The 22854-nt window shown below is 42.4% G+C and overlaps 1 protein-coding gene across 1 annotated transcript in view; it reads left to right on the top strand.

The window, feature by feature from the left end:
* Positions 1-22854, top strand: part of TOM1 (target of myb1 membrane trafficking protein) — a 227634-nt gene that overhangs the window by 113305 nt on the left and 91475 nt on the right. Inside the window, exon 8 of the mRNA XM_089674236.1 lies at positions 21343-21476. Within this exon, the coding sequence (XP_089530362.1) occupies positions 21343-21476 (134 nt within the window). The remainder of the gene's footprint in view (positions 1-21342; positions 21477-22854) is intronic.

The raw sequence follows: 22854 nt of genomic DNA, 5'->3' as shown, positions 1-22854 counted from the left end.
GTCCTTACCCCTCCCTTTATGGCATTTGCAATTTTTTTGTTACTAAGCTTGCTAAAGATTCTGCTTTTCTTGCTTAGGCAATAATTAAGCCCCAGCTGTCTGCAGTCTGTTGGCATACCCTGGTCATAGAAGTCCAGGAAGCTTCAAGCAATAAAAACCACACTGCTGATGCGCTAGCACATTGCACATGTGCTACTGTGCTTGGAAGAATTTCTGGGCTTATACCAGTCAGAGAGAGCAGGGTCATGGATGTGCTGCTTTGACCTTCCCTCCTGAATCTGTCTTGAACTAATGTACGTATATGCACTATATTGCCAAAAGTATTATGACCCCCCTCCAAATCATTCAGATGTTCCAATCACCTACATGGCCACAGGTGTATAAAATAAAGCACCTAGGCATGCAGACTGCTTCTACAAACATTTGTGAAAGAATGGGTCGCTCTCAGGAGCTCAGTGAATTCAGACGTGGTACCGTGACAGGTTGCCACCTGTGCAATAAGTCCATCCGTGAAATTTCTTTGCTACTAAATATTGCATAGTCAACTATTAGTAGTATTATAACAAAGTGGAAGCAACTGGGAACAGCAGCTCAGCTACGAAGTGGTAGGCTACATAAAATAACAGAGCAGGGTCAGCACATGCTGAAGCACAGAATTCGCCAACTGTCTGCAGAGTCAATAGCTAAACACCTTCAAACTTTGTGTGGCCTTCAGATTAGCACAACAACAGTGCGTAGAGAACTTCATGAAATGGGTTTCCATGGCCGAGCAGCTGCATCCAAGCCTTGCATCACCAAGTGCAATGCAAAGCTTTGGATGCAGTGGAGTAAAGCATACCGCCACTGAATTTTAGAGCAGTGGAGACGTGTTCTCTGGAGTGACGAATTACACTTCTGTCTGGCAGTCCGATGGACATGTCTGGGTTTGGCGGTTGCCAGGAGAATGGCACTTGGCTGACTGCATTGTGCCAAGTGTAAAGTTTGGTAGAGGGGAGATTTTTGTGTGTTGTTTTTCAGGGGTTGTGCTTGGCCCCTTAGTTCCAGTGAAGGGAACTCTTAAGGCGTCAGCATACCAAGACATTTTGGACAATTTCATGCTCCTAACTTTGTAGGAACAGTTTGGGGATGGCCCCTTCTTGTTTCAACATGACTGCGTACCCGTGCACAAAGCAAGGTCCATGACATGGATGAGTGAGTTTGGGGTGGAGGAACTCGACTGGCTTGCACAGAGTCCTGACCTCAACCCAATAGAACACCTTTGGATTGAATTAGACTGCAAGCCAGGCCTTCTTGTCCGACATCAGTGCCTGACCTCACAAATACGCTTCTGGTGAAACATTCCCGTAGACACATTCCTAAACCTTATGGACAGCCTTCCCAGAAGAGTTGAAGCTGTTATAGCTGCAAAGGGTGGGCCAACTCAATATTAAGCTCTACAGACTAAGACTGGGATGCCATTAAAGTTCATATGCGTGTAAAGGCAGGCGTCCCAATACTTTTGGCAATGTAGTCCTTGGGAAGTGCTGGTGACCATAAAGACAAAGGAGCAACTTAAATTTTTCCGATTGTCTCTATGGTGTATCAAATCAGAAGCGATGTGGATGTTGTAATTTCTGGTTTTTGTCTTTTGCCCTTAAGCAGCCAAGCAAATCGATCTTTGTTTTATCAGCTCCTTTAAAGGGCAGAGAAGAGATCTGGGATCTAATAGACCCCAGATTTCTCAGTAAAGAGAGCTGTCACTGCCGATGCTATCACAGCATAGTCGTTGCTCATTCCTTGTGATAGCAATAATGAAACAAAGTATAGAGACAGTGTAAAAAATATATTTAAATAAAATAACAAAAATAATTTAAACTGCACCCCCATGCTCATGCTCAAATGTGAACGTACATGTAGGTCCCGCACGGATGGGTACCCTGTAAAGGCTTTTAATGCGGGGGGGGGGGAGTTATACACAATCCGGTTGCTGCAGCCAATGAGATTGTGTATAATACTGACAACCAGACAAGTGTGTGCAAAAAATGGCTTTGGCGGCAAAAGGGCTAATTTCCTCTGGTGATCCAGCCAGTAAGTCTGTTGTTTTTCAATAGAGCAAGCTCCTCTGCAAATATAGCAGTTAGATTGTTGAGACAAACCATTTACCACTGACAGGAGTACTTACAATGATCAGGTTTTATTTATGTAAATCCTTTATTCCCCCTCCAGAAAAATCTGTTGCTGTAACTGCAATGTGAGCTTTAGTTTGGTTTCAGTTTGTTAGTGTATCTAAATCTGCTAGTCCATCAGCAGATTCCTCGCCACAGACTGACAATGCTGTTGTCCATAGGTGCCCCAATGCTCCTTCATCCAGAATAGGGGTACACTAATATAAGGGGAGTGTTACTGGCCAGATCACTGGTTGGAAACCAGGAGAAAAAAGAAATCTAATGTAGCCACCACATCTAATGCTTGGTAAGCTGCAATATAGTACATTTTTGGTTTTGGCTTTATTACCAGTTTAAAGTGTCACCTATGGAGATTTTTAGGTAGCATATTTTGTCGCCATTGCACAGGCGTACACAATTTTAAAGCATGGGTATCTATGCAGCACAACATCTTTTTATATTTCACCAATTTGGGTGTTATATTTGTGTACACTAAAATTCATTAAAATGTATTTTCCCTAAAAAAAAATTTGCATTTGACAAATCACTGTGCAAATATTGTGCGACATAAAAAATTGCAACATCCACCAATTTATTTTCCAGGGACTTTGCTTTCAGAAAATATATATTGTTTGGAATTTGCTAAGTAATTTTCCAGCAAAATTTTTTTTTTTTTCATGTATGTGAGAAATGTTAGTGTTACCCCCCCCCCCAGCAAGTGCAGTGTCAGTAGGTCATTGTCACTTGATATATTACACACAAAACCGCAGTGTTCACAGAATCAGGCCTGATCTCTGCTAGCACTTGCCGGTAAATTTCTTTTGTAGTGGTTCAAGCAGTCCCTGACAGCCAGGTGCTCTTTTTTTTTTTTTTTTTTCCCCCGTGCGTCGCACTAGGTACCTATAAATTTAGTGACCAAGATGTCAATGGAAAGGTACTCTAGTGAAGAGGCCTACAGGATTCTGAGCATGTCAGATGAGAGCGAAAGGGAAGACTCACTGACACAATCAGCCTCAGAATATGAACCTGTAGACAGCAGCGGCACCCTGACACAGCTCAGACGATGGAGAAGAGGCCAATAGCCATTTGACTGCACTGACAGTTGGAACACCTTGCCTGCCGTTGTGGCCATCTTCTTAATGCAAAAGCTTTTTATACATGCTTCGTTTGTGAGTAAGTTTTTGTCTTTTATACCTTTTGAATAAACCTTGGATAATCACTAGGTCGGTGTCACCTGTTTACTCTTTATCTGATGGAGAAGAGGTCCCTGCTAAGATCAGGCGTACCCGACCCCGTTCCCAGGTTGCTGAGATGTTACAATCGCATGATGACTCTCATATGCAGCAGAGTGCCAGTACTAGTGCCGGTCTAGCCTTTGGTGAACTGGCAAGCACCAGCAGCTTAGTACATCCTGGTCTTTCACATACCAGCACTGCAGTATCACTTGGTGATGTGGCAAGTCCCGTAAGTTCAGTACAAGCTGGTGCAGTGGCGAGCACAAGTAGTGTCCCGCAGCCACCAAGAATTCGCACACAGGCCCCTAGAGCCCCTAGTATCCTTCGGCATGTGCTTGCAAATCCCGATTGGCAGCCCACAAATTCTGCAGCACCCGTACTTCCCCCATTCACTGCCAAACCCGGAATTCAGGTGGAGTGGAAACAGCAAATTGAAATATTCCCCTTGATTTTTTGGAGCTGTTTTTCACAGAAGATCTGTATGCATTGATTGTGGATCAAAGCAATTTATGCGCACAACAATTCATCGCCGCCAACCCAAATTCAAACCTTGCCTGACCACTCGTATGGACATCCATTACGGTTTCCAACTTTAAGGGGTTTTTTTGGGCCTAACCTTCAAGTTGGGCATTACTAAAAAAAAAATGAATTGCGGTTGTATTGGTCTACAGACCCGATTCATCATATGCCTGTGTTCTCTGCTGCCATGGCCAGGCATAGATAAGATAATGTATTTGATGCATTTCAATGACAACCCACTCTGTCGTCCTCAGGGTGACCCTGAATTTGACTGCCTTCACAAAATTTGGCCCTTCGTAAATCACCTTAACCAAAAATTTGCAGATGTCTATACTCCCCAGCAAAACATCTGCGTTGATGAGTCCCTCATTAATTTTTCTGGCCGCCTTGCATTCAAATAATTTCTCCCCAGCAAGAGTGCCACGTATGGGGTCAAGATGTTTAAGACCTGTGAGAGGGCAACAGGCTATACGTATAAGTTTCTGATTTACGAGGGAAAAGAGAGTCACGTGGAGCCCCCCTGATGCCCAGACTACATGGGGAGCAGTGGCAAGATAGTTTGGGACTTGGTGTCCTCTTTTTTTCCATGTGTGTTACCACTTATACGTGGACAATTTTTATTCAAGTGTGCCACAATTTAGACAGTATTACTATTATTATACAGGATTTATATTGCGCCAACAGTTTGCTCAGCGCTTTACAATATAACGGGAGACAATACAGTTCAATACAAGAGGGATTTGAGGGCCCTGCTCCTTGGAGCTTACAATCTAGGAGGGAGGGGCTAGTGGTACAAAAGGTAGTAACTGTGAGGGATGGACTGGTTGGAAAAGTAAAAGATTCCAGACATTTATACAATCATGGAATTGGCGCATGTGGCGCCATGCGACCTAATCACCGGGACTTCCCCCAACAGCTTGTAAATACCTGTCTTAGAAAGGGGGAAAAAGCCTGCTTGAGAAATGAGGATGTCATTCAGCTTCAGCACTGACTTGTTTATTCTGACAGCAACTGGGTCTTGCTCTCAGAATATACATAAGTAGGTGTGTGCAGTGCTGTTGGATGAGATTTTTTACCCGCAGTTAAAAAAAAGAGAATATATGCCGAAGCATGAGGGCCTGGGGTGGCCAGTGGGTGGATGGCCCCTATGCTTCCACATATATATTTTATAATATTTGTTGGCACATTTCATGTGTGCCCACCATTAGTGGGTGGACTCAGGGAGGTATATTCTAATGGTGGGCATACCGCACAATTTTTCTGGCAGAGATTTCTTCTTTTTTTATGCAGCCTGTGGGCTGAATGAAAAAAGAACATGGCATATACACCCAACAAGGACCAGCGACGTACTGGGCTTTGAGTGGTTATACCAGGATGATGCCCCCCCCCTGCCCTTCTGCTTTCCACGGCCTTCTCGTGACATCGAGGGAACCTGAGAATGCAGTCGGTGTTTCTGCCAGCTGCCCATATAGCTGATTGGAGACCGGAATGGTGCCAATCATCTCTATGGAAATCAGAAGCTACAAGCATTTCTTCAGTTTCGCAGGATATAAACAGCGCCATTTGTAAATTGGGAAAGCATCTGATCACACCGATCTTGGTGAGATTAGATAATGTGTGGGCAGAGGAGATATCTAGAGTCTTAGACCCCGGATTTCTCAAAAATAATATGACAGTGTTATAGAAGATATCTGTGTTTCCCTGTAATAGCATTAAAAGTGATAAAAAAAAAAAAAAAAAGGGACAGTGTAAAAATAATTGTGCAAAAGCAAGATAACTTTAAAGACGAAAAAAAAAAAAAGCTTTTTTTGCCCTCCCCTAACACACGCGCACCTGCGTGCGTGAGCGTTGACCCTGTGCCAGTATGTAAACAGTGGTTGCATCATGCATGTGAGGTATCACCACGAACGTCAGTTCAAGGACAGTAATTCTAGCACTAGACCTCCTCTGTAAATCTAAAATGGTAGCTTGTAAAGGCTTTTAAAGCATTGCCTATGGATATTAAAAATGTATGCAGGTTTTCGCCATTGCACGGGGCATGCGCAGTTTTAAAGCATGTCATGTTTGGTATCTATTTACTCGGCATACCATCATCTTTTATATTTTACCAAATAATTGGCCAATATATTTTGTTTTGTGCATTAAAAGGAAAACAAATTAGCAAAAAACAAAATTTGAGTTTGAAAAATCGCTGCGCAAGTACTATGTGACATAAAAAATTGCAGTACCCACTATTGTATTCACTAGGGAGTCTGCTTTAAAAAAAATATATCATGTTTGTGGGTTCAAAGTAATTTCCTAGCAAAAAATACCCATTTTTTTTTCTTCAATGTGAACAAAGTGTTAGAAAAGGCTTGGTCTTCAGGTGGTTAGAAGAGTGAGTGCTGGGTGGCATAAACTTCTAATGCTGGGCATAAAATGCCCCCACCCTACAAAATAACCCCTTTTTGGAAAGTAGACACCCCATACTATTTGCTAGGAGGCATGTTGAGTCAATAGAAGAATTTATTTATTTTTTTACAAGTTTTTGGAAAATGACAAAAAAAAAAAGTTTTGTTTTTTTACTCAAAATTGTCGCTTAAATGATTTGTTGTGTACACATGTCATGGGTATATGTGCAATTACTCCCCAAAATACAATCTGCTATTTCTCTGGAGTATGGGGATACCACATGTGAGACACTTTTTGGCAGTCTAGCCAAGTACAGGACCCCAAAATCCAATAAGCACCTTCAGGCTTTTAAAGGGCTTTATTTCCTCATTACACTTCCTGACTACCTATCAATTTCTGAGGCCCTGAAATGCCAGGATAGCATTAAATCCCCCCAAATGACCCCTTTTTGGAAAGTAGACACCCCAAGGAATTTGATAAGAAGCATAGTGAGTATTTTGCATATCTTGTTTGTTGCCATTAGTTTTTTGAAAATGAAGAAAGAAAACAAAAACATAATTTTTCTTTTCTTTTTTTATATTTCAAAACCTTGTGAGAAAAAATGAGATCTGAAAAATACTCACCATGCCTCTTTTTAAATTCCTTGGGGTGTCTACTTTCCAAAAGGGGTCATTTGGGGGCGGAGGGTGGGGGGGTTGGTGCTATCCTGGCATTTCAGGGTCTCTGAAACTGTGATGGGTAATGAGGAAGTTACGCACCTTCAGGCTTTCAAAGTGGTCATTGGACTTCAGGCTCCTGTATGTGGCTAGGCTCCCAAAACGTCTGACACATGTGGTATCGCCATACTTGGCAGAAGTAGCAGAATGTATTTTGGGGTGTAATTCCACATATACCCACGGCTTGTGTGAGCAATATATCATTTAAGTGACAACTTTGTGTAAAAAAAAAAAAAAAAAACTTGTGGAAAGAAAATAAATCTTCCATGGACTCAATATGCCTCTCAACAGATAGCTTAGGGTGTCCACTTTCCGAAAAGGGGTCATTTGGGTTATTTGTACTGTTCTAGTATTTTAGCGCCTAAAGAAATGTGATAGGCAGTCAAAGTAAAAGCTGTGTAAATTCCATTATCTATACCATAGTTTGTAGATGCTATAACTTTCACACAAAGCAATCGATATACACTTATTAGGATTTTTTTTTTTTCCTAAAACATGTAGTAGAATATATTTTTGCCTAAATTTATGACAAAATTTGAGTGTTTTGGATAACTTTTATGACAGAAAATATGTTTTTTTTTTTTAAAAATGTTTGTTTTTATAGCGCCAAAAATAAAAAGCACACAGGTTATCAAATACCACCTAAAGAAAGCTCTATTTGTTTTTTAAAAAATAAAAGGACATACATTTCATTCATGTACAGTATTGCATGACTGTGCAATTGTCAGTTAAACTAGGGCAGCTCTGTATAGCAAAAAATGGCGTAAATTGCAGTATCTATACAATAGTTTGTAGACGCTATAACTTTCACACAAAGCAATCAATATACACTTATTGGGATTTTTTTTACCAAAAACGTAGCAGAATACATTTTGGCCTAAATTTCTGACTAACTTTGAGTTTACTATATTTTTTTTATAACCAAAAGTAAAAAATATTGATTTTTTTTTTTCCAAAAATCTTGGCCTTTTTTTGTTTATAGCACAAAAAATAAAAAGCGCACAGGTAAAAGAAAGCTCTATTTGTGTAAATGAAACCATAAATTTGGTTTGGGTGCAGCATTGCATGACCGCACAATTGCCAGTTGAAATAGTGTAGTGCCGAATAGCAAAAAAATACCTGGTCAGGAAGGGGGGGTAAATCCTCAGGAGGGCAAGTGGTTAAATTACCTAGACCAACCAAGACTTTCTCAGTCGACGCTGAGTCTGTCTTGCATTGGTATTGGCCACACCTGAAAGGATAAAGACCCTCTTCAAAACATTTTCTTACTTGTCCAAAAACAAATAAAAGGAATCCCCACTCAGGCATAACCCCTCCTAGTTCAGCTAAGTTTAGCTGGTATTCTTGAATGATGGATGTGCCTACAGATGTCTCTCTGAATATTTTCCTCATAAGGGCTTAGTCATGATTTTCCTGGCCTGTTCCTAACACCACTAATAGGGTGGAGGTGTGCTACATCTGAATTAATTGCTATGCTCCAATGGTCAAGAGGGCTGTGCCCGAACCCTGCTTACAATGATGGGTATGGCCTGTTATGTCTGTAGGTTACCACTGGATTCTGCAGGAATTAATCTCTGGGCTACTGTGAATCTGGTGATTTCAGTGGTTGGTGTGACAGGCGCGGCGTCAGACCCCAGCCCTTCTCACGAAACTCGTGACCGAAGGACTAGCCAATCTAAAACCACGATGTCACGATGCCACACCCAGTTGCACCCTGCACACCGATTTTCCAGCTAATTGGACCACGATCAACGTACCGGCAGCCTGAATGCGATTTGTTACTGGGTCAGGTTAATTACGCAATTAACCCTTCATACACTTGGATGATTGGTTAACCGTCAGTATCCCGCTAGCTCTACAGACCGGTTATACAGAGGGTTAAATACTCATAGTAGCGCTCTCCAGTGGCAGGGATTCATAAGTTACATTCAGGAGCTATAGAAACAGTTCAACACTTTTAGAAAGTAAGATTTATTACCAAAAGGTCAAGAGGGTGCAGTAAAAATATTTACAGAAAGATGTAACATATATATATATATATATATATATATATATATATATATATATATATATATATATATATATATTAGATAGATATATAGATATAGAGCATAACAGCACAGCGAACCGATAACAGAAAGGAGTTTAAAGGGTTAAAGTACTTGCCAGTCAGCCTTGGCTTTAAGCAGCTTCAAGTCTCATGACTAAAAGGATGCTTCGATCTCCCACTGTTAGTTTCGATATTAAGGCAGGGAGATCTTCTTTTCTCTGTGAGATTTCCAGTTACAGACCGGTTGCCCACAGTTACTGGCTGCAAGTTGGCGGGTTTACCCACATCTTCCTGCCGACAAACAGCACAGAAAAAGAGTTGCTGGCCAGATGGTGTCATCTGCTTCTGCTCAGGACACTGCCTCCTGAGATGTCCGACATTCCCACAGGTAAAACATCTGCGGTTGTCAGGCAGGAATGGCTTGGCTCCAAGTGCTGCAGGTGTGGGCGGAGGGGGGTCTTGACTCACCGGCGTAGGAGGGGTTGCTATGAGCGGTTTCCCTCCTTTCCAGCCATTTGGAGGAGCCTTGCGAAGGTCAGACACCCGCGTGTGGACAAAGGTATCTGCCAAATTGGCTGCAGCTTTAGCAGAGGCTGGTTCTCTTTCTAAGACAAACTGTCTGACGTCTGCCAGGCAGATATGCAGGAGCTGATCTCGTATCATGAGATCTTCTAAAGACTCGTAGGAGTTAGCTTTCAGTCCTTTAGTCAACTGTCAGAATGTGGTGCTTAAGCGACTCGCTACATCCGTGTAACAGTCCCGAGGTCCCTTTTGCATTGACCTGAACCGCTTGCGGTACACTTCCGGGGTCATCTGGTACTTCCGGATGATGGCATCTTTTAAAGCTTCATAATCGTCATCCTGCCCCTCTGGCAATTCAACAAATGCGTCCAGGGCCTTGCCTCGTAGCCCTGGTGTCAGGTACCAAGCCCATTGAGTTGGGGTCACATGGTACCGACGGCACGTTTTTTCAAATGACAGTAAATACGTGTCAATGTCACTATCTTTTTCCATCACTCTAGGGACCCAGGGTTCTGCACCTGTCGCTGTGGCTGGAGCCTCGCCATCTCCAGCTCGTGCCGACAATCAGCTTCCCTCTGCACCGCCTCTCTCTCAGCCCGGCGTTCCGCTGTTTCTCTGTCAGCCGCTGCTTGGCGTTCCGCAGCCTCTCTCTCAGCCTGGCGTAGCTCTCTCTCAGCCTGCCACTCAAGGAACCCCAAATATGCCATAGTATCCACCTCCTTGATGTGTTCCATGGCTTCCTGCATCTGAGGAGAGTCTCTGCTGGTTACAGGCACTCCGGTGCTGGCCCGCTCGGGCGGTGGTGTGATAACATTCGGTGATCCTCCAGTGTCAGTCTCTGTATGTCTATCCTGTGAGGCCGTCTTTGACCCACTGGGATCGGAGATAGCGATAACCCTGTCATGGTCAAGTTCCCCTGAGTTCTGATCTGCTTGGATATCATACGCCACTAGATCCCGAATCAAATCTTCGCGATTTTTGCAACCGACGTCCATTCCTAGCGAGGTACATTCAGCACTCAAATCACTTTTGGTCATTTTCTTGTATTCTGCTGCACCAGGCATAATTGCAAGCAAGATAGAATAGAAAGTAGAAAAAGGAAGGAGCTGTTGCTATGTCTCTCTCTCTCTCTCTCTCTCTCTCTCTCTCTCTCTCTCTCTCTCTCTCTCTCTCTCTCTCTCTCTCTCTCTCCTGCTTGTTTCTAAGGACTGTGTCCACAAAGGTTACAATCCTTCAGTGCAGAGCTAATTTCTAACACTGCACGGAAGCTCTTAATGTAAGTATCCCACGTACGCTGCCAACAATATGTGATGGGCGCGGCCTCAGACCCCAGCCCTTCTCACCAAACCTGTGACCGAAGGACTAGCCAATCTAAAACCGCGATGTCACGTGCGTAACAATGCCACACCCAGCTTCACCCTGCACAACGATTTTCCAGCTAATTGGACCGCGATCGACGTACTGACAGCCTGAATGCAATTGTTACTGGGTTAGGTTAATTACGCAATTAACTCTCCACACTGCCACCACCTCCTTTTATACAGAGAAAGAGGAAACTAAGCAATACACTAGGATGATTGGTTTACCGTCTGTATAACCGGTCTGTAGAGAGCGCGATACTGAGGGTTAAATACTCATAGTAGCGCTCTCCAGTGGCAGGGATTCATAAGTTACATTCAGGAGCTATAGAAACAGTTCAACACTTTTAGAAAGTAAGATTTATTACCAAAAGGTCAAAAGGGTGCAGTAAAAATATTTACAGAAAGAAGATGTAAGTAATATATATATATATATATACACAGAGCACAGCAAACAGATAACAGGAGTTTAAAGGGTTAAAGTACTTGCAAGTCAGCCTTGGTTTTAAGCAGCTTCAAGTCTCATGACCAAAAGGATGCTTTGATCTCCCACTGTTAGTTTCGATATTAAGGCAGGGAGATCTTTTCTCTTTCTCTGCGAGATGTTGCACGCAGAAAGCCTTCACTTCTCTGACTACACACAAAGCATAACAGCTTCTTTTTCTACACAAAATCAACTGGTATCTTCCTACCACGGACAAGCCAATCCTTATTTGGCAAAGAATTGTTAGGCAGGGGCTCAGCATCACACGCTGATCGCATTCCTGAGGGAGGGGGAATGAGGGGATACCTGAAAACTTCTTAATACAGTGGGAGCCTGTGCCTGGCTCTTGTATACATGACAGTGACAGTCGGGTGCTATACAGGTCCAGTGATCCCCTGTAGGGAAGACGAGTCCCTGAAATGCTTGCGGGACGCACCTACCACAATTGGTGAAGGTTGGGCCTTGTGATGAGTGCCTGCAATGTTTGTGGAGTATTGGGCAGTCCTTTCTGGCAGTTCTTTTTCATATTTTATGGGGTGATTGGGTATTTGTAGAGCTCACAAGCGGTGGTCCAGTGCAAATGTGGTACCATGCACGTTAGCCTTTTTTGCTTGTCCTGGGTGTTGTATTTGTGCATTCTGAGGTACGGGGGCCTGTGCTGGTTGCGCAGTAGTGGAAATTAATTTTGTTTATAGTCATTGCAGCATCATGCACAGCAAGTATTGGGACAGTTATCTACTGGGGGTTACTTGGCACATGGCCAACACGCCATAGCCTTGTACAGGAAGAGAGGTGGAAGAGGGGGCGAAGGCTGATAGAGTGGGATCCCTTTATCAGGTAGGGAGGATCCCCTGCGAAGGTTTCTCTGCAATGGCTATAGAGGATCATATTGACATTGGATCCCTACTTTTAGTATTTCCACTTTTTCAGGTGCACAATACTCCCTAAAACCTTTGTGGCAAGTGAGCTATATCTGTGCTGCATGATCAGCTTTCAGGGGTTCTCACTGGGTTGGAATATATGGGATGCCAACGGGAATTTTTTACTTCTTTTTTGAGGAAGGTTGAGGCGTCAGAGGAAACTCCTCGTGATGAGCAAGAGGTAGAAGCTCTTGTGGATCGGGGATCTTCTGTGGACAAGGCCTCTCAAGATGAAGTGTGTCCTGGTGGGTGTGGTAAGCATTATCGAAAATGAAAGTGATATTAAAGGCTTAAATTTATTTATTTTTTAAGTAACAAGCACATCCTACTTACCTGCTCTCTGCAGTGGTTTTGCACAGAGCAGCCCAGATCCTCCTCTTCTTGGGTCCCTCGCCGGTTTTCCTGGCCCCTCCCTCCTGTTGGGTGTCCCCACAGCAAGCAGCTTGCTATGGGCAGCACCCGCTGCTCGGTGTGTCTATTCACACATGGAGCCATGATTTGACCCCACCCCCTCTCCTCATTGGCTCACTTGCTGTGATTGACAGTCTGCTGTCTCAGCCAATGAGGAGAGAGAGTCATGGGATTGCTGAGACTCCAGTGCATATCACCGGATCGAAGGATCGAGAGGGGGCTTAGGTAAGTATTACGAGAGGACTGGGAGTGCTGCTACACAGAGAAGGTTTTTTGCCTTCCTGCATAGAATGCATGAAGGTAGAAAACCTTTGACCTTTACAACCATTTGAAGTTACCATTGCCAGAATCCTCTTTCACTAAAGTCACTGGTTTTGGGTCCTGGTGGTTGCCAAAAAATCCCAAGCACTTTCCAGTGCACCCTGTATTGCAGAAAGGGATGTATGATGATTGGGCTCACCTAGAGAAGATGTTTTTGCCACCAAAGCACTTGTTCACTAGTACCCTGTGGGGAGGAATTCTGCATTGCTGAGAAACAAAGGTTAGCCACGCTGGAAATGGTGTAGCAGAATAAAATCCTTTATTGGAATCTTCACAGACCATATAATAAGAACATGACAGCTCCAAGACTGGACAGAGAAACCGTAAACGCTACACCGGATTTTAATTCTGCTACACCGTTGGCAGTGCGGCCAACATTTTGTTTCTTGGCATTTTTCCTGCGATCACAGATCAGGCCAGCACCACCACCAGAAGCGATCTGTTTTCTTTTCTGTGTAGGAATTCTACATAAATTGAGGTTCTCTGACTGCTGACCTACCCTTTCCCTACTTGAACAGGACCCTGGCGGTCCCAATGGATGAGATCCTGTTCTTTACAGATGCTGACAATAAGAGGATAAAGATCATCTTTTAAAGCATCTTTCTGTTTGGGTGGAGCAGCGCTTCAGCCTGCAGTGGGAGCCCTGTTGGGCTGTGGAGGTGTTCTGGAGAACCTCTTGTTTCAGGGAATATGCTCTTCAGAGAAGCTGGAACTTGGGTAATTTGACTGGCTCTTCTATATTTGTATGTCTGTCTTCAGTGTCTCCCTGTCAGATTGCAGTAGGACAGTTCTACGGCTAATGCATGCCTTAAGCATCAAGGAAAGACAAGACATCCTGCTGCTCAGAAGGAAGCAAACCTGGCCTTGTCTTGGGCAGGACTTCACGTTACAGCCCTCTCTGTTGTGCACATTCTCTGTGTGGAAAACTGTCAGGAAGACCTTCTTCTCAGCGATCGGCAGCTGAATCTGGGAGGATGGACCCTTCTTTCACTGGTTGGTGCCAGATATGGATCTGTTTGCATCCAGATTCAACAACAAACTGAAAAGGTTTGGGTTCTGGACCAGGGATCCGTGGGCCTTTTTGGGTAATGCCCTGGTGACTTGGGATAAGTTTTCTCTCATCTGTGCCCTCCCTCCATTTATGCTGCTTCTTCGTCTGTTTGCAGGAGGAAGGTTGTGGGCATTACAATATAATTCTGATAGAACCTACTTGGTCTATGACTCTCATTCCTACCCTCCTCAAAGCAAGGAGGTGGTCATCCAGGAAATTTTCCGCTGTACATAGTCTTTTTTGTCTGGTTTGAGGCTTGTAAATTTAATTCCTAACAATATGTCTTGGGGGTGCATTTTGAGTTTTCTCCAATCCTGGTGTGGAGATGCCACTGGTTGTAAGCATTATCAAATGACAAATCTCAGCCTTGGCTCTTTTGTTTTAGAGACCTATCATTTCATGGCGAAAGCTTTAGTGCAGGGTGTTACATAGATTGATCCATGTGTACGGCCTCCCTTATCTCTATGGGATCTTAATTTGGTCTTGCTGTTTTGCAGACTTCTCCTTTGGAACCTATCTGTACAAGATTTTCTTTTGTTTTAGTAGCCATTTTCTCTGCTCACATGGTCAGAGTTCGTTGTGCTTTTCTGCAAGGAGCCTTTTCTGTTTTTTCACCAGGATATGATGGCTTACAAGCTCTGGTCCTCTTTCATATCTAAAGGGGTTACCTTATTCCACCTGAATCGGGACATTGTGTTGCCATCTTTTTGTTCTAAGCATTTTTAGGAGATGGTGTTTCACTCTTTGAAACTTGTTCAAGTTTATCTGAGGTCTAGTTTTTTTTAGACCATTTTGATTTCGTGTTTGTTCTGCCTGAGGGTCAGGCCTCTCTCCACTATTTCTAGGTGGATTTGTCCGCTTGTTTCTCAGGCCTATAGTTTCAAGGGTAAGGTTACCCCTTTAAAGCCCATTCCTCCAGGAGTGTCAGTATTTCCTTGGTGATTAAGCATCAAGCTTCTGTTGTTCAAGATTGTAAGGCTGCTACCCAGTCTTTTCTTTACTTGTTTACAAAGTTCTACTAGGAGAGATATTCATGTCTCTCTGGACACCTGTTTTGGGAGAAAGGTCTGGCAGGTGGCTTTGTACTGTATACTGTGACTGCACGAGGTGCTGTCACTGTGGAATTCGTCAAGAAAAGGACACAGGGTTTGCACGTTTGCTGAGTGCAGGACTAAAGAGCGTTTATTTTGAGTGGGAAAAACTGCTTTTGCAGTCTTCTCCAGGTTTTGGTATTCGTGGATGGGGCTTTGAAGTTTAAAGGTTCAATAGTGTCTTGGGCAGAATGGAATCTCCAACCCAGTGGCCTGGTTTTGTGGGGGACCAGCAGGATGTGTGCTCAGGTGCAAACAGGCCTTATAATGGAGTTTTGGGAATTTCTCAGGGCTCCACCCAAGAGACAAAGGCATCTCTCGCCCAGGACTCAGGAGGACTCCAACCTTCTCCCGGAGCCAGAGAGGAGCTGTGTGCATTAAAGTGAGAGAGAGAGAGGCCTGGGAGTGAATCCATCTGTATTGAAGAATCTTAGGTCTGGGTGACTAGGGTAAAGATCAGAGGTCCTACAATTAAAGCTTGAGTGAGAGCTTAAGAGCCAAGTGGGCTAGCATTTTTCATTTGTATCTTTTGCTGGAGAAGAACCCCTGTGTGGGAGACCTTATGTTTTATGGACTTTCCATTTTCTTTTTAATAAAAGTGGACTACCAGGGCCTTAAAACTGTTCCATCTGTTGTGGACTTCACTAAACAAGGCATCAACCACTGAGCTAAACACCCCCCATATCACAATACCCAGTTTCACTCCAGACAGTTGCAACTCAATATTCCAGCAGCATGAGACAGACTTGGTTTTTGTGATAAGAAAATTGATGGCCCTTTAAAAGTATGATGTCATAGTTCTGATGTAGAGTTCAGACTATATGACAAACCAAGGTCCTGAACTGAAAATTTGACTAATCACTTCTTTTTATACAGTGAATATCGTAGGCATATCACAAGTTAATGAGTTAACATAGGAGTAATGAAAGCTAATGAATTAACATCATGGACATCTTTTTTAAATTAATGAATTAACATGGTATGTTTCCATCTTATAGATGATTTTCAACAAGTAGTATATCAAAGTATAACTAAATGTTTTACTCCATCGTGGTCTTTGGTAAATTTTAGATACTTTCTAAACAAGATATGTTTAAAGTAAAACTAAAGGCAACATTTTTTTTTTGCATTTTGGATAGAGTAATAGAGGGTTATAACTCAACTCCTGTCAATTTTTTTGTCATCTTTGTCCTATTGGGAATATTTCCTTCTATGTCTTGTCCCATAGCAAAAACCGGAAGTGAGAGAAAATACCTCTCAAGTGAGGGGATCTCAGGGTGTTACCAGGGTCACCAAAATTAGTATACTCATTGGAAGATTCCCCTCTATTCCTGGTAACAACCCAAAATTTGGGATTTTCTTTACTTTCAATTTTGGTGGAATAAGTAAACAGGACAAATAGAGTGAATCTCCTCAACCAGGACACAAACAGCAATAAAACCTGACAGGAGTACTAGTCCCACTCCACTCTATCCAAAACAAAAACCTTTAGTTACACTTTAACTAAACAGAGTAAGTTAGCAGAACAAATAGAACTTATTGATTTTGCAGAGCAACTGGACATGACATAATATTTTCTAGGTAGAAAGGCAAACCCTTAAGTCACATAAGCATGATATTCTATAAGTAAAAAAAGCTAGTCGTACAGCTTTATAATTCATAATTATATTATACATTTATGAAATCTTTATCACTTGGAATGTCCCATTCTTCTGACCTCCAGGGCCAGACTCTCCCTAGTGTTTTGAATATTCAACCCAGCACTGGAGTCAGGGGAGCCCTTTTCTCTGAAGACATAAAAAGGTGCTCATGATGGTTGCAAGCCTGTCAGACTGGTGAGTTATCATGAATTCCAGTTCAGTGCAAGGGACTTGGTCATCGGAGAAAGCGTTCCTTCTCATCAACATTCTAGGACTCAGGGGGATTTGGTTCAATTTCATCAATACACTTCTCTGTTGCAAGGACACCTGATGAGCAGATTACCTCTGCGTTAGAAGCCTTATACTATGAGGAGCCATTTTTAATGTTGCACAAGGGCAATGTTTCACTGGGGCCTAAAGCCTCCCTTCTGCTGATGGTGGTCCCTACTTTCCACCTAAAGCAGGACATTGTTCTTCCTTGCTTACATACTGCTATGAAACAGCCAAAGGAAATTTCTCTACACTGTCTTGATCTGATACATGCAGTGGAGGTTTATCTTTCAGCTACTACTGCTTTTATGCAATTGTATTCCTTTTTGTGCCCTGGTGGTTAACATAGGGGTCTCCTTGCTTCTTGCTCCACCATTACTAGGTAGATCAGACAAGTCATCATTAGGGCCTTTAGTCTGAAGGATAGTTCCTCGCTTTCTTGTTAAAGCACATTTTACCATATCTGTTGTTGTTTTATGGGATCAGAGTCAAGACTCCCCCTTTAAACCAATTACAGATATTCTGTTGGAGAACCCTACCTTTTAAAGCTGCCTTCCTGGTTGCTATCACGTCTGTTAGGCTTGTTTCTGAGTTAGCAGCTCAGAGCCTTTTCTTGTTTTGGATAGGGAGGTTTTAATACCAAAACCTTTTTCTTTCCACCTCAATGAGGGCATGTTCATCCCTTCCCTTTGTCTTGGCCCAAAACATGAAAAGTAAATCACCTTACATTGTCCAGATGTGGTTCGAGCGCTCTACTGCTTGTATAGATGTGGTTGGCATAGGCGAGTTTACATGGAAACCATGTCTCTTCTTAAGGCAGGGTCCCTTTTTGTGCTTCCTGGATGCCATCGTAGAGGTGATACTGTCATTCCTCCCTTTTCCATCAGAGCCCATTCCACTGGGGCTGTTTGTGTTGATGCATCAAGCATCTGTATCCCCGATTTGCAAGGCTGTGACCTTAATTTCTGTTCACAAGTTCAGGTTCTACCAGGTGACTGTTCAGGCCTCCTCTAATGGGCCTGCTGGTGGTATTAGGGGTGTTTCCCACCCCTTAGTTGGACTGCTTTTGAACATCCCAATCATAATGACTAAAGAACCTTTGTCTAAGGGAATAACTAAGACTGTTTGAGATTGGAAGGATTTATATAGGGGGGATGTCCCTGCAGTCTTCTTGTTTTGCCATTGTCTAGTCACCTGAAGATAGCTATCCTACTAAAACTTACTAATGATTTACTAACTGCTAAAACCAACTGCTACTACTCCAAATTATTCTATACTCTCACTACTAGACCTCTCTGCGGACTTTGATACTGTTGAGCATCCGCTCCTTCTTGACTTCCAAGAGTCTGCTCTTTCCTGATTCTCCTACTATCTATAACAGCACTCCTTCAGTATTACCTATAACTCTTGTCTTTTCTCTCTCCATTTCCTCTTTTTGTAGGAGTCCCCCAATGCTTTGTTCTTGGACCCCTTCTCTTCTTCATATTCACCTCCTCTCTTGGTCACTTGATAACCTTCTACAGCTTCCAATACCATCTCTCTACACCCAAATATATCTCTCTACTGCTCACCTCACACCTCCAGTCTCCCCTCACATTACCAACTTACTGACATATCAACATTAATGTCACATCACTTCCTTAAACTAAATCTCTCTAAAAGAGAACTGATAATATACCCCCCCCCCCCCACACTTATGCCCTTCTGCATGATTTTTCCCATCAAGATCAATATCAACTATCAGCCCCTCCCCTCATGCTGTCCCTTTTTAACAAATGAAAACACCGAGCTACTCACTCACTCCCTTGTTATCTCTCAGCTTGACTATTGCAGCTCCCTTCACATAGGCCTACTTTTCCATAGGCTAGTCCCCCTCTTCAGTCTTTCATGAATGCTGCTGCCAGACTTGGCTACCTTACCAACCACTTCTCTCTGCCAATCCATCCGCTGGCTTCCAGTTGTCCAGCTAATTAAATTCAAAATACTAACATAAACAACATATAAAGCCATCCACAACTCCGCCCTAAGCTACATCACCGATCTTGTCTCCAAATATCACCCAAACAGTCCTTTTCCGCTCCTCCCAAGATCTCCTGCTCTCAAGCTCTCGTCTCCTACTGCCATGCTTGTCTCCAGGACTTCTCCAGAGCTTCTCCCATCCTCTGGAACTCTCTACCCCAGTCTGCCCAGCTATCTCCTACTCTGACTGGCTTTAGGTAATCCCTGCAAACTTATCTCTTCAGGTAAGCCTGTTGCACCTCCCAACTAACTGAACTTTTATCTCTTCCATCAGCTCATCTCCCACAGTTATAACCTTTTGTACCATTTTCCCCACCATATTGGATTGTAAGCTCTTATGAGCAGGGCCCTCTTAACCCTCTTGTATTTTATTGTATTGTGACTGTACTGTTGGTTATATATAAATCCTGGTAATATATAAATCCTGTATAATAATAGAGTCCATGTCTCTTACTAGACTCCAGTCAGCAGATTTTTCTGGCAAGACAGAAATTATATATACATATGTAAATCTATACATGTTATGTAATTTTTTTTGTACCTTATTCATAAATTCTTCCTTATGGAAAAACTAGAACATTTAACCAAATTTGCTAACAAATTAAATCCTCATCTGTCCCAAAAAGCATGTGTATACACATGTAAAAGTATAATTTGTTAGGGTAAACTACAAATGCTAAAAGGTATGAGATTTGGAACAGACATGCTGGGGGTGGGGGTTGTCATTCTGGGAATTAAGGTGGTAGAAAGATGGTGGCTCAGGAACTCAAGTGTGTGAAAAACCTATTTCCATATCATTCCAATCTCTTTTGCCTTTTTTTTATTTTTTATTTAAAACTAAACAAAAAACTCTAACTGAAACAGAGGTCACTTCCAAATCTTTCATCTTTTGGCCTGCAGTGTGGGAGGGTCTTCTTTTCAGTGTCCATGCTTCTTCCCGGTGACCTGGACGATGCTCATTGATTGAGAGTATTCAATACAGGGACATAAGGGTGTATTTACTAAGGGCAATTAGACTGTGCAGTGCAGGTGCAGTTGCTCCAGAGCATAGTAAATGAGCAGAAGCTCTGCTGACTTCTATCATTCAATCATGTGCAAGCAAAAATGCTGTTTTTTTATTTATTTATTTTTTTTTATTTTCTTTGCATGTGATTGGGTATTCTTGGCAAAGGGAAGTTTTACTTCATTTACCAAGCTTTGGAGCAACTGCAGTTGCAGAGTGCAATTGCACTTTGCAAAGTGCACAGTCTGATTTGCCTTTAGTAAGTCAACCCCATAGTGTTAAAGGGGCAGCTTATGGGATTTTACGAGGGTTGTGGCAACAAGACTTGCCCACCGTGCAGTGAGGAACAGCTAGGATGCCACTAGGGGGGCGCCATGCAGGATTACTTGACAGTGAATATTGGTGTATAGAAGCCTTTTTTTTTTTTTTCTTCTCTTAAATATTATTATTATTAGAGTGGTTGTAAAGTTTGGAGTTTTTTTTTTTTTTTTTTTTACCTTAATGCATTCTTTTCATTAGGGTAAAAACCTGAGTGCAGTGACCCCTTCCTTTATACTGGCCTAAGCCTGATCTCAATCCAGCTCTGTGCATGAGAGCAGCAGCTCTCTCCCTCCTCACAGGCTCACAGCCAGTGAGGAGGGGGCGGGCCGAGCCCGCACAAGTGCGCCCCTAGCAAGCGGCTTGCTATGCTAGGCACTTGATGGGAGGATGGGGGGGAGGGGGCAAAGAGCGTTTGTTGAGGGACTTGAGAAGAGGAGGATCAGGATTGCTTTGTGCAAAACCATTGCACAGAGCAGGTAACTGACATGCTTGTTATTTAAAAAAAAAAATGTCTTTACAATCACTTTAAACATGGATGAGCTAGGGGTGGGGGTGGCTCCCCCAGAGGTATTTTTCAACAATTTGATTCAGTTGATGTATTGAGCTGATCAATCTAGTGTGAAGTTGAAAATTGAGCTTTTTTTCACTTTTTGATATTGGTGGTTATAAGATGTGAGCGTTGATTGTATGGATTAACTCCCAGCTGTGGTCGAGACAGTTCTATTACAGTTGTGTGATATTCTGAGATTCTCCGTTTACATTTAATATGTTCTGTCACTGTGTTCAGGTTACATGTTGTGTTATGCTGCTATTTTTCTGCATCATATTCAGCCCTATAATTTTCACTGTCCTGACTGTTGCTTGTTTTGTCCTTAGGAATTAAACCGTACGTGCCGGTCCATGCAGCAAAGAATCCTGGAGCTCATACCTCAAGTGACCAATGAACAGCTTATAGAAGAACTTCTTATTGTAAATGACAACCTCAACAATGTTTTTCTGCGCCATGAAAGGTAAAAAATTGGTCAGCTTGGATTATGTCACTAGTCTACAGCCGAGATGCTTCTGTGTAACCTGTTATACGTCCCTCTCAATAACCTGGCATTTTGATAGCACCATGTACTCTTCTATATAGGGAACACTTGATCAGTAAGCATAATATACTGTATGTTTCATAAGATAATCAAATTAGTGGACACGCAAAAGTATTTTTCCTAGCTGCTGTGAGCAGTACAGCTTGGGTGCCGTGTCTCGAAATATTGAATGGGCATTGAAGTAGCAGCAAAGCTAGTAGCAGCAAAGCAGCAAATACTGTCCAATAAGCTATAGTTTATACAGTATATTTTTGTTTATATCTTTATCTGTGTAATATTCTCAATCCTCTTTTAAAAATCTTTATATCCTTAATGCTGTAGTACCCTCCTTCCTAAAAAAAAAAAAAAAAAATAAAATAAAAAAAAAAAAAAAAAAAAGTCAATATTCCTCTGTTCTGCCAAACCGAAAATGTTCCCATTCAACCATATTTTTTTATATATGAGAGTTGTAATAAAATGCACTGCTATTTTGGATTGTATTGTGCTATACAGTGTGCACAGTCGCAGTGACAGTAGTTGGGAATGATGGCTGTAGTGTATATTTTACATAAAAAAATTTTTAAAAGACAATTCCCAAACTACAACACTACTTCTCCAAGCTTAATTTTTTCAGAGGAAAATGTAGATGCAGATTTGGACCTTTCTTTGATAGCTGAATTAACTTTTTGTATTCACGTATACAGCTTTAGCATTATAACCCGTGCACTGCCCTAATTTTAAAATTCCTCATTGTTGGCGCTCTCCAAAATCACAGGGTTGTCCAACCTTCAGAAAGGAGTCATAGAAAGAGTGAAGGGGCTAGAGAGTCAATCATAAGAAACTTTAACTGGTGCTCATTGTGGTGATGTATGAGGCATAGTCTTCATTAGGCATATGTGCAATAGGCCATTCGTCTAATTTATTTTGACCTCAGGTGTTTGGGGCACTTGAGGAGGATTCAAAGCTTGTATTTACATGGACAAAAAGGGTATAAAATAGCATCAGGCCTCATGCACACACAAAAAAAACCCTGCTTTACATGCATTTTACCTTTTTTTTTTTCTGCCCCTAAAGGCCCCTATGTGTAGCCAATGTGTCCATGTACACATTAGCTTTTACAAGCATTTAAAGGCAAGAGTGTTTTTGGGCAGAAATCTGAACATACCAAAATAGTGTTCAGCAGAGTAACGTTTGGACATAAAAGAAAGCACCTAAACACTTGGTACAATTACACTTGAGTGTTCATTCATTTCAGTGGCTAGAATAAGTTACTATTCTGTCCAGTGAAGTGAATGAACACCCAAACATTTTACGCACC

The sequence above is a fragment of the Staurois parvus genome, unplaced genomic scaffold (assembly GCF_062004578.1).
Source record: "Staurois parvus isolate SC_StPar_1 unplaced genomic scaffold, SC_StPar_1.0 ptg000149l, whole genome shotgun sequence".
Lineage (NCBI taxonomy): Eukaryota > Metazoa > Chordata > Amphibia > Anura > Ranidae > Staurois > Staurois parvus.
This window is presented reverse-complemented; position numbering and strand designations above follow the sequence as displayed.